The sequence below is a fragment of the Marmota marmota genome, unplaced genomic scaffold (assembly GCF_001458135.2).
Source record: "Marmota marmota marmota unplaced genomic scaffold, marMar, whole genome shotgun sequence".
NCBI classification, from domain to species: Eukaryota; Metazoa; Chordata; class Mammalia; order Rodentia; family Sciuridae; genus Marmota; species Marmota marmota.
The window spans coordinates 10,078,430-10,091,052 of NW_025999880.1; the positions used below are offsets into that span (position 1 = coordinate 10,078,430).

The following is a 12,623-nucleotide window of genomic DNA, read 5'->3' on the forward strand; positions in this document are numbered from 1 at the left end:
CTGCCTCTCAAAACAGACCGATGGCTCTGCTTGATTTCTTTCTTCACATTTGACTTAGCCTTGCTGAATTCAAACTTAAAAGAGATGCAGGGGATTTTATCCTCCTTGAGAGCCACTGACTGCAATCAAAAGTTTTGTGTGACATGAGATTGATCCCACAATTGACTCATCCATTGATTTTTAGGAATTATCAACAGTTTCTTTCCAATTGTAACATTAAAATGGATTGATTTTAGTATTTTGAATATGGCACACATAAACATTTTCCTTATTGTTGCAGTTTATGGGAAGCTGGGTGAACCTGGGCATGGCCTTGAACTCTGGGTTGAGAAGTTTCATTCACTTGTTTAAAAACATGAGTATATTTTACTACCCAATTGAGCTATAATATTTATAGAAAATATATCTTGACCTGATTCCAAGATGATAAATAATAGTAAAAAAAAAATGGAATGTGAAATGCTCCTTGATTGATGAAATGTTCATCTCATGAACTTGTGGCAGTAGATTCATTCATTAGAGTAGTAATACTTCTTCATCAGTTGCTTGTTTGGTAGAAGCTAAAATTATTTTTAAATGGATTCGCATCATTCTATCATTATTTATTTGTCTTGACGGAACCCCGGATTTTCCTTCCAGAAATAATCACTTCCATTTGTTGGCAATGCGGATTGCCAGAACATTTTTAAAAATATTTTTTTAGTTGTAGATGGACACAATACCTTTATTTTATTTATTTATTTTTATGTGGTAGTGAGGATTGAACCCAGTGCCTCACACATGTGAGGCAAGTTCTCTACCGCTGAGCTACAACCCCAGCCCCTACTAGAATATTTTTTTACAAAATTATTTAACATCTATATTTACGTCTCTTGATGATTATTTTGGTATCAGAGTTTTAAAGGTAGGTTCAGAAAAGGGGAAGCTGTGGACTTAAAAAAGTTAATTATGGTATTTGAACAACTGAATGGCCAATAGGAAAAGAGTAATTGGTATATTATAGCATCTCTGCTAACAGGACTATTATGTGCACATTAAAAATAAGAATGGAAAACAGCATTAGAAGTGATGTTTGCCAAAAGAAGACGATACAATTACAGCTCCACTCCTACAATTAAGTAGATTAAAGACAATCATTCTGTCCATTTTCCTTTGCATTCCACTAATGTTATTGTTGAGTTACACTGCTCCTAAATTCTAAGGACTCTTTATCATGAAAATTAATTTGGGGAAAAGTGGAGAGTTTTCTGAAGGGTGGGCATTGGTCTAAGACTTGTGGACCTTTTCTAAATGGAGCTTTGCAGGTCCTGCTCCCCCTCCTAGGGTTTTTAAAAAATATTTCTTCTACAGTGGTGCACCCATTATATGTGTTGTATTGTGGGAGATGAGGCATAACATTTACACTTGAAATAGTTTTAATTTAGTCGGGGAGACAAGCTAGTAGGAAGAAAAGCAAATAAAAATATGTGACTATATCATTGCAGCCACAAAGGGACTAAGGGGACATGCCAACTCAGCCTAACATGGGATCCTGCGTGGGTTCCTGGAGCCGACAAAGGACTTTAGGTTAAAAATATAGGAAACAGAAGTGAAATCTGGACCTTAGATAATAATAATATATCAATACTGGATCATTATTTGTGACAAATGTACCATAATAACATAGGCTGTTAGTAACAGGGGAGCCTGGGTATGGAATATATGGGAACTCTTTACTGTCTTTCTAATTTTTTATGAATACAAAAGTAGTCTAAAATAAAAAGTGTGTGCATGTGTGTACAGAGAGAGACACACACACACAGATAAGGGAGAGAGAAGAGAAGATACCTGGAATGGTGCCCAACAACTCTTTTCTTTCCTGCCCTTTTCTTCCTCCATTCTTACTGGTTCTTTCCCCCAATCTCATTTTGTGCCTTTTCCTCCTCTAGTCAACCTCTAAATACTGAACATGCCAGAACTCGTTTCAGAGTCCTTTTGGGTCTCTATGAATTTTCACATTCTCTTTGGTGACCTCTTTCAAACCCATAGCTTTAAATATCATCTGAGTGTCAAAGAGCCATAGAGGTAAGTCTCTTCTTGACCTCTCTTCAGAACTCTCTTCACACCCACTTGCCTGCTCAACATTCCTGAGAGTGCTGGCTGCCATCTCAAATGGCATTCTGGACTCCACTGTGGGCTCCAAAGCCACACCTCCCGAGTCTCCCAGGTTTCCATAACATTAGTCCCTGAGTCCAAAAAAGGTAAGAGTTACCCTGGATGTGCATTCCTTCGTTTCCTTGCTCCAGTTCAAGAGCAAGTCTTGCTCCCTCTTCTTCTAGAACGTGCTGTGTTGTGTTCCTCACCAGCACCACCAAGCTCAAGCCCCCATGATCTCCTCCCTGGATGCTACCCACACCGTTAGGCCTTGCCTGGGCCTCTCTCCCCCTGCATCTTCTATGGCTTACCCATAATTTCTACTTTTATGTTTCTAGAAAAAGCCAAGCTTCTTCTCCCCCACTTAGAATCCTTGAAGTGACCTGAAATACTGTCACTGCTGATCTTCACGAGGCCAGATGTTGTTTTTTTTGTTGTTTTTTTTTTTTGTCATTTAAACCTTTGAGTCACAGTCTCAAAGGCCATCACTGTCCATTTTTTTTTTTTTGCATCTTTCTCTCACTCTATTGCTTCGCCCTCTTATGATGCAGAATACCTTCTTGATATCCTCCTCATGTGTTAATCCAGTTGTTTGCTTTTTCCTGTCTCCCTCCAGGAACTTCTTAGGAAATAAGAGCTTCCTTGGTATCCCCCACATTCAGGATGCTTCCTGAACATCTTAAGTACTCAATAAATGTTGAAGCCCTGGGAGTGGCCAGTAAGGAAGGGCTACAAGTACAAGTCCTGAGATTGAGGAAAGTGAGGGATTGCAGCAGACGTGGAATGATTCGTAGAGCTTTCTCCAGAGGAATGGGAATTGAGGAGGCCTTGAGAAATGAGTAAAACGAGTCAAGGAGCAGTAGAAAAAGAGGTAATTCCAGAAGAAAGTGGGGAGAGGTCCATGCATGAGTAAGAAAGTAATAAACATGGTGTCTGTGGGGACACCAGGTAGAGCAAATTTTGTAAAATTGTGAGAAAGGAGGTTGGAAAGTGTGATATATCCAAATTGCAGAAATTTTAGAATACCAAGCTAAAAAAAAAAAAAATCAGCCATGTTGAGGCAAGTCCTCTTGTTGATTTTCAAAGCCAGTTACCGTGGACTCTTTTAACCATGATCTCATGCTAAGGCTAAAAAGGTAAAGATGATGCAGGCTTCTCTTTCCTCATCTCCTAATTCAAATATAGCCTTGACATCAGCTTGCCTGAGTCTTGTCCAACGTGAGAAGTGATTCTGGGTCATGCCAGTCTTCTCTGCTTGGAGCAGTTACTTTGTCACCCAGTTATTTCAAACCTTGATGTTCTGGTCAGCTCTTATGGTAAGTGGGGTTGGAGGTCACAAAGGATGAAAGACAGAAATGAGTTTGATCCTTGTCTCACAAATTCAAGAAAAGGAAAGAATGGCGGCGATGTAATCAGGTTCATGTATGGCCTTCACCATCCCCCTTGCTTTGAAATGAAACACATTTTGCAAAATAAAACTGGCTTTGATGTACCCAGGCAGGGTGTCAGCTCCTGGGGCTTTCCCATCTGTCAACCAACTTGAAAACATTTCTGTCCCCATTCGCACTGACCACCAATACAGGCATCACACCAACAAGTCTTTGGATATACCCTAAGACCTCCCAGGGATTGTGTGAGCCAGACTCCAAATTTGTGTAATAGACTTCACTACAGCATTTAACACGCATTCACCTTTTACTAAGCACCTATTATATACTAAGCCTTGCATAAATAATGAGACACATTCAGTGTGGAAGAATGACAGAGGAACAGATAAAACGTGAAACTCTATGTAAACGCTAAAATGCAGAATAACACCTAATACTGGGGGTGCGCAGAGAAAAGGAAAGGCCCACCAGTAGCATCAAAGTCAAGCGCTTGAGGGAGGATGCTACCCCTGTTGGTCCAGTGGTATCCTGCAGTGCACCGGGACAGTCATGCGTGTGTCCTGTGGTGATCTCTCCACACTTCTGCTTCCCACTTAGGAGGCAGAATTGGCCATTAAAGGGAAAACAGTGATGTCCTGGGGGATGTGGTACTTTGCATCATGCATTCAAGTCTGGAAGGACCTTTTTTTTTTTTGCGTTCCAACATCTGGTGTTCTCCCAGTCAGTAGATTGAGCATTTCCTCCTCTGAGTTACCTCCTCAGGCACAGAAAAGCAGTTTCTTAAGGAAACAAATTTTCAGGCTCCTCCTATGGCATTAAAAGGAAGTAATCACCATGATAGCAGGTACTCTAAATGTCCCTCCCTTAGATTCAGATCCATCTTTCCTAATCATGCATCATCCAGCACCGGTATAGTTGTACTGACCCAGAGCTCAAAGCTCATTTTTGCAAGTGTGCACGCTTAGGGTTCGACGTGCTTTGACTGATGGTGGAGTTTTCTTAAGCCATCTCTCTTCTGCTTCTGATCCTTTTGTGAGGGCTCCTCTCTTCTCCCTCTTGAACCATTCTCTTTCCCACCTCACCTGTGTACTCACAGGTGTTGCTTTTGAATTTGGAATATTGTCAAGAGACCACTATAATTTCCACGTGGAAGTATTTTGCAGTTGTGTTTTCTCTGACCCTAAATTAGCAAAGTTGCTTACTCTGTCTTGCATCTCATAATAGGGATTGAAAAAAAAACTCTATTTAAATAGAAGGGAGTTGTAGAAGTTAATTTCACAATGATGTAAAAGCATTCACATGTGAAAATACAATTATTTTGTCTATGGATACAAGTGAGGTTCCTCAGAGTCATACAGAAACATATTCAGGTCCTTTTTTGACTGCTTTGGGACACTCATTTTTGCTAAGAGACCCTTCCACCTTTGGTAGCTTAGCACAATGGAATTGGGGTGGGAAGGGGGACATATTGAATGTGGTGTAGGGTGTGGTGACCAGTTTCATGACTAGCTGATCCAAATTCATACTTCCTGAAATGCATATTGATCAAATATTATAAACATGTAATTATAAGCGCTTTTATATCAAAATTAGTTCTGATTTTCTCATTAAAGTAGCTCACTTCTGAACATCTGAATAAGAAGCAGAACTAGATGACAGAATCCCTTTCCAGTTCTAAGACAGGAGTCACAAAACTATAGCCTGCAGGGTAAAGTCAGCCTTCTGTCTGTTTTTGTAAATAAAATTGTATTGGCTCAGAGCCACATGCATCTGTTTGCATATCCCATATGGTGCTTTTCTACTACAATGACAAAGTTGAGCAGTTGGGACAAAGACAGCATGGTCTTCAAAGCCTGAACTATTTACTATCTGGTCCTTTTTAGGAAAACTTTGCTGAGCCCTCTTCTAAGAACCCATTCTTTTTTAAGTGTGCTCCCTTCTTTGTGGTCCAGTTTCCTCATCTGTACTAAAAGCAGTTAAAATGAGACACCTCTTTCAAAGTCCTGAGAGTCTAAGTTTCTCAACTGCCACAACTAAAAAATGAAAACAGAGAGAGAGAATAAAAATGAACTGCTTTCTCTTGCTGAGTATATCTCCTCATCCGGCAGTGATGACAGCATTTATTGTCAACACCATTTATTTATTTATTTTTTATTAGACACCTGGATTTTTCTCAGGGGCTGGTCGCAGATTAAGTATAGAAATTCCAATCTATAAACAGAGAATCAGAGAACACCTTTGAAGCTCCGGCTGCTCTCTCTTCACTTGTGTGCTCTTGAGGAATTCCCAATCAGCTCTCCACTCACTCTAAACAACAAGGTGACACTGAGGACCTGGAAAGAGGCATTAGAATTGGAATCCAGCATTTCTGTAGGTGCTCTGTCTGGACGCAGCTTCTTGTAGTGCTGTGGCAGAACTTTAAATGAGGTACCTTTTAAATGTGCCATTCTGTTTTTCTAAACTGCCAAACAGGATGAATCTAGAGTGGGCATCCAGGGGCATATGAAAACATATTATATAAAACATCATCATTCTCTTCAACTCTAGCCTGCCGCTGTCATAGTCTATAATTGACAGGCATCAGATGGGCTCAACTTAGGCCATTGATGTTTGGAGGGGGAGCTTAGTCCTTCACAATACGTGTCAAAGAAAGCTAACAGGAGTTTTGAGTTTCGGCCTTTACAGTAGTCTTTGCTCAGATAGTCTGATTGTCTCATCACCCTTCTAAAAGCACCCATGATTCTGCTTCTGAATGGGTGAGAAAGCGGAAGAAGCAATGATCAGAGATGATGAGGGAGTGAAATGTTTTGCAACTACCTGGACAAAGCTGAAATTTTCAGCGACATTTTGGGCACTTGCAGCACTCTTAGTTATCCAGGGGCTTCTTTTTCTCCTTCCTTTTAAACGTTGTCTCTTAAATTGATTTTTAGTCAGATGGGTATACATTCTTTGCAGGGTGGGTATGCAAGTGGAAAAGAGCAAATGTGAGTGCACCTAGAACTCTGAAAACCTGCTCATTTTACTCAGGTTTTTATTAGAGTTAGTGTTCCCTTTTGGCCATCTTGATGGGAAATACTTTTTGCTTCCACTTTTTTACCTGTGTAGAAAGGACAGTATTTTTTTTTTAAGGATATTGTCAAATGACAGAAGAATAGAAAAAAAAAATTGAGTTTGAATGGGGTGGTAAATGTACTCAAAACAATGCTACAATTTACAGCATCTTTAGACTTATCTTTCACCTATTTAGATAAAACTCCATCCTCTGCTGAGTGTTCAACCCACTGTTTCGCTCCAACTCATCAGGATGATGTGCATAGTGCTCTAAAAAGTCCCAAAGGTCCACAGCTGTCAACAGGGGTGTCACTGTTCCTGGGCAAATATTTTGGAAATTAACAAGGGTTCTCGAGATAGTTCTAATGAAAGAGGTTGCAATTAGCTATGACCAAAGGGGAGCAAGAATGCTATACGCTCTGAGATATATTAAACAGTTTTAAACAGTGAGAAATTATCCCATGTCCCAGCAGACATTCAAGTGTGTGAAAACCCATTTTACTTATCTGAACTTACAAACCTTATTTTGCATTTGAGCACACAGCATCTCTTACAAAAATCTTAATATAACTTCTTCAGCAATGCAAATATTGTGCAAATCAAGGGAAAGTGATGTTTTATTTTGTTCTGAACTTTGAAAGGAGTTGTTCACTATTTTGGAAAAATCACACCACTCAGAGCAGTTTTCCTCATGGATTCTGTAGTCTACAATATAATCAATACGATATAATGTTTCCACCAAGCCTCTAACTTCACTTTGTTTGCTTATGCCTGGTGCCCATTTATATGTTGAAATATACAATATTTTATTTTAAATTGTGTTCTCTGTATTCCTGCTCTATATCACAGTCAAAGCATTATGTTCATTATATTGATTTGCTTGATTTTTGAAATTACGTATTTAAATTAGCAGTCAATTTTTGTTATTCAGCAATCATAGTGGAAACATTTTAGACTCTGGGCTCCAAACAGTCCTTGTTACAATTATTTAACTTTTTCCTTCTTATGGGACGGCACCCATAGAAAATATGTAAACAAATAGACGTAACTATATGCCAACCACACTTTATTTATAGATACTAAAATTGGAATTTAATATAATTTTCCCAAATCACAAGATGATATTATTCTTTGATTTCTTTTAACCATTTAAAAGATTTGAAATTATTCTTACCTCTTGGGTCATACAAAAATTGGCAGTGGGCCATATTTGGCTAGGAGGCACTAATTTGCTAATCTTTATTGCAAATTGTTATATTCAAGCTTTTACACAGTGAAATGTGTATTATTATAAATTACATTTCTTTTATTTCTCCTTTATTTATTTATTTTTTAAAATGTTTTGGTACTGGGAATTGAACCCAGGGCCTTCTGCTTGACTAGGTAAGGGCTCTACTACTGAGTTATATCCCCAACCTGTTAAGTTTTTGAAATGATGTTTGTAAACACTGTATATAAAAAGTTGGGCACTGGGTGCAGGGGCACACTACTGTAATTCCAGCTACTGGGGAGGCTGAGGCAAGATTGCACATTGAAGTTCAGCCTGGGCAACTTAGCAAGACTCTGTCTCATAATAAAATATAAAAAGGTGTTATGGTATAGATGTGGAGCCCCCCGCCTCCCCCCCCCAAAAAAAGCTCACATGTGAGACAAGGCAAGAAGGTTTGGAGGAGAAATGATTGGGTTATAGCCTTAACCTAATAAGTGAATTAATCTCTAATGGGATTAACTGAGTGGTAACTGAAGGCAGGTGGGGGGTGGCTGAAGGAAGTAGTTCACTGGGGATATGGCTATGCGGTGTATATTTTGTATTTGGAGAATGGAGTCTCTCTCTGCTCTCTAATCATCATGTGAGCTTGTTCCCTCTGCCACTCTCTTCCACCATGACGTTCCGTCTCACCTACAAGCCCCAAAGAATAGAGCTGGTCTTCTATGGACTAAGACCTCTGAAAACATATGCCCTCAAATCAATTTTTCTCTCCCAAACTTGTTCTGGTCAGATCTTTTAGTCACAGCAGTGAAAAAGCTGACTAAAACACAGAAGGATTTGGGATGTAACTCAGTGTCACGCATCCCTGGGCTCAATCCCTAGCACCACAAAAAATAGAATAAAAATTTTGAAGCAATATGGTAATAGTCTTATATAAAACAAAGATGTTTTAGTTCTGAGTGGATCCTTATTTGAATAATGAAATATATGCAAGAGAAGGCGGCTTCCTTAACTGGCTCTGAGAATCTAGAAAGAAAACTGTATTTATTATTCGAATTGTTCAATGACAGGCAACAGTCCAGTTTGGATACAAGTTGATGCATTTTGATAAAACTCAGAAGTTCCTGTCTGTGATAAGGAAAACCAGTCCCGGTTTATCTCTGAAGCAAAGTGATGGTCAAAGTTCAGTCTTTTAGGTTGTTAAAAAGTATATCTTTGCCAGACTGTGGACATGCTCTATAACTTTCAAGTTTACTGAGATATCAAAGTTTAGTTTTGATGGTTTCTTTTTTTGGAGGGGGGGTGTTGTAGATTGTACTGTCTGTGAATTACATTTAGTTTGGGTCAAGTGTTGTAGGGGACAGACGAAGCAGGGTGCCGAAGATAGCAGGAAACAGTTTTATTTGGCTGCAGCCAGGTTTAGAGGGTACAGCTTTCGCTATAATCAATTAATCCTCTTAACCCTGAGTTCAGGTAGTTTCAGAAATTTATACCCAGCATGTAAGGAGAGGGGCTCAGAAGTTCACAGTCTGCAGAAGTTCACACAAAAGCAGCTTTTTCTTTCCTGATTTGGGCAAGTTAACCCTTCAAGGACAACACCTGAGAAGGGGAGAGCTTCTTCTCCCTCTTTTCCCCTCCCCCTGCCAGCTGTTACCATGAAGCCTAATTAGTAACTTCTCTTATCTTAGAAATGTAGACATCTTTGTGAAGATCCAGCTGAAGGCCAGAGGCTTGTTAAAGGTTTTGACTTTTTTTTTTTAATCACAATTTGTATTTGCAAACACACTTCTACAAACTACTATACTGGATAAATGTTTGTGAAAAACTAGTAAAAGGGCATTCAGCATCTGGAGTACTGATAACTTCCAGACCAGTGGCCAAGTAAAATAGAGCAATAGGAAAATAGGAAGTTTACCTACATTGAACTCTTTTGTAGAGACTCTTTTGCTGATGGTCCTAAAATCAATTGTGGTAAAGATTTCTGGAGAAGCTTAGTTAAGATTTTCTGTGGAGGAGGGGATGCCACGACACAAGTATTACAAAGGATTTCATAAAATGGTCAGTCGGTATGAGTGAATTATGTAACTTCTGATGTCATATATTTCTAATTCTAAGCCTTCGGGGATCCCCTCTTGCTCTGATGGCAATGACCCTCCAATGTACTGTTGTGGAAAGAGAGGGTGGATCATGCAGTGCCAAGACCCAGAGAAAAATCTGAACCCTTGCTGAGGTCTAACCCATTTCTCTCTAACCAAGACAAAGATCCTTTATTCACCGACTTGGTGAACTCTGCAACCATGCAACTTTTGATCTGCTTTCTCCACTTTGTCAGGCTTGAAGGGCTGATGCTGACTGATATCAAATCTCCTTGTCTTTCCCTGTTGCTATAAATTCAAAACGTTTCTATTGAATCTTCCACTGGGCTTCCTGGCTGGACAGAATCTTTCCAAGCTCTGTTGTGAGGGCACTTCCCACCTTGGCCAGCTGCCCCAGAGCAGGTGCACCAGCTTTCAACTTAGCTGTCTTCAGGGTCTTCCTCAAGGGCAATAGAAACACTTGAACTCTATCCACAGCAGGTGGGAGGACAGAGTACTTGGAAACTCAATGTACTTTCATGTATCTATTACATAGATTTGTGCTGCACATCTTGAATGATGATAGCATCCCAGGTCATTAAGTAGGTTTCTTGTCCCTCTTCTTTTTGTTTCTGAAGTCCCCTAACCCCACTGGCAATTCCAGAAAGAGTGGACTTCTCTTTTACTCAACCTTATCCACAAAGTGTGGTTCAACCACAGAGCTACAAACTGCAGAGGTCTTATTGTCATACGCAAAGAAAAACCTCTACTGTACGCTGTGGAAAGACCCCTGGAGCTCAGCAACACTAGCTCATCTGCAACCTGAAGCAATTGAGCAAATCCTGTCTCCATACAAAGCCCTGTGTTCAACCTATTGCCTTCTAACGCAGAATGTTGAGTATTACAGCCATGGCTGTGAAGTGGGAGGCTGCAAAGAAATGATTTAAAGAAGAAAATGAAAGTGTAAGTTTAGCATTTACTGTCTACAAGCTAAATTGCAGGAATGATTGAATCTACCTTAGTTTATACCAAGGTGACTGAGAAATGAAATATGAATGCATTTTAATAAATAAAGGGATAAACCTAAGTTCATGTGTCACCACCTATATTTTGGAGAATATATATATCTGAATATATGCACATGTATATTAGATAGATAGATAGATATAAAATTGGGAAAGTTTAATTTTCCCAATTCACCTGCCACCTGTTATAACTTCAAAGATTATTCGGAGGTCATGTCAGTATGACCTCACAGATCCCTATAATATTTTCCAGTATCTTGAGTCTTCCACCCTTTCTCCCATGGTTATTTATATTCTTGTTTTTGTTTTCTTGGGACTTGAGGAAAGCTGAATGTTTTACTCTGTAGCCTTCTAGCTTGGCTCCTTCAACAAACTCCCAATCTCTGCAAACTCAGGGTTTCTATGCACATTCAGGGTTCTGGCCTGGCAGTAGGATGCAGTCCACCTCTGACCCTCTGGTCCAATAGGGTAATGTGTGTGTGCATGTGTGTGCATGCACGTGTGTGTTTGCATGTGTGTATATATGTGTAGGGAAAGGGAGAAGATAACAGTCAAGAGAAATAGCAGGGGACTTAAATTACTGTCTTTTTCATTTTCACTAAAATTTTGAGTACTTTTTATGAAAATCTATAAAGATATATTTAGATGTTAATAAAATATTTGAAGAAAAGGGAGAAGGAGTATTATTGATATAGTGCAGTTTGGGGGTAGGAGAGGGTTATTTCATGGACATTTACCCTTCCTTTTGGGCCATCCAGGATACAGTACTTCTGAACTATCATCTTAGTCTCTCCTCTCTTTTGCTTTTTCTTTAGCTCAACAGAATTCACCAAAAATCCATGAAGGCTGGTGGGCATACAAGGAGGTGGTCCAGGGAAGCTTTGTTCCAGGTAAATGTACATTTATTATTATTTGTTTTAAAAAATAATTCTGTTCTTAGACTTCTTTATGGAGTTGGAAATGTTAAGTATCCTGACTTGAAAATTCTGCATTGTAGACAGGTATAGAATGATCACCCTGTATCCATAAATATGTACCATTAATGGAATAATTTTAAAATGATTTTTAAAGAATTTTGAGGAAAGCAACTGGTATTTCCAGAATTTTTACTTGATACATGGCATGAAATATATTATTTAAGGCAGCATAGTCTAACCTATATGTTGGATGCAGACTCCCTCAAAGGAAAGTTTGATCAGTGAGTGGCAACTTCATCACAACACATGATTTTACATCTGAGCCTACAGTTCCCAGGTCCTTCTATGGACAGAGAATGGAGGCCTGAGGGCTGAAGCTCTGGCTGCTGGCATTTGGTTCAGTGAGGAAGGACCGTTTCTTAACAGTAATGAAACAGGAAATAGGAAAAGGCTGACCATGGCAAAGACGCTTGCTGGGATACCTGCTGTCACTGATGTCACTTCAGCAGCACCCATGGTCAGGAGTCAGCAGGCTGGGCCAAGCACCAGCTAAAAATAACAGCACACTGGATGCCGTCAGCATGGAGACAGAGGACACGAACCAAAGACTGGTTAGAGCCACAAGCATCACATTTCTTTAGTTTCAAAGCAAGCTAGAAGGTCCTTGTTTTCCCCCATTTCTTTCACCCTCAATGTGTTCCTCATCCTTCTGCTGCTGTTGAGTCTCTAGTGGGAAAAGAGACCAGGGAGAGAGGAAGAATATTGAAGGGAAGATGGAGGGGAAGTCAGGTGAGATATTTTATGATAGAGCTTTCAAGAGGAGT

The 12,623-nt window shown here is 39.6% G+C and overlaps 1 protein-coding gene across 1 annotated transcript in view; it reads left to right on the top strand.

Annotated features, from left to right (window-relative positions):
* Ca10 (carbonic anhydrase 10) overlaps positions 1–12,623 on the top strand; it is a 475,256-nt gene that overhangs the window by 64,360 nt on the left and 398,273 nt on the right. Inside the window, exon 2 of the mRNA XM_015495458.2 lies at positions 11,698–11,772. Within this exon, the coding sequence (XP_015350944.1) occupies positions 11,698–11,772 (75 nt within the window). The remainder of the gene's footprint in view (positions 1–11,697; positions 11,773–12,623) is intronic.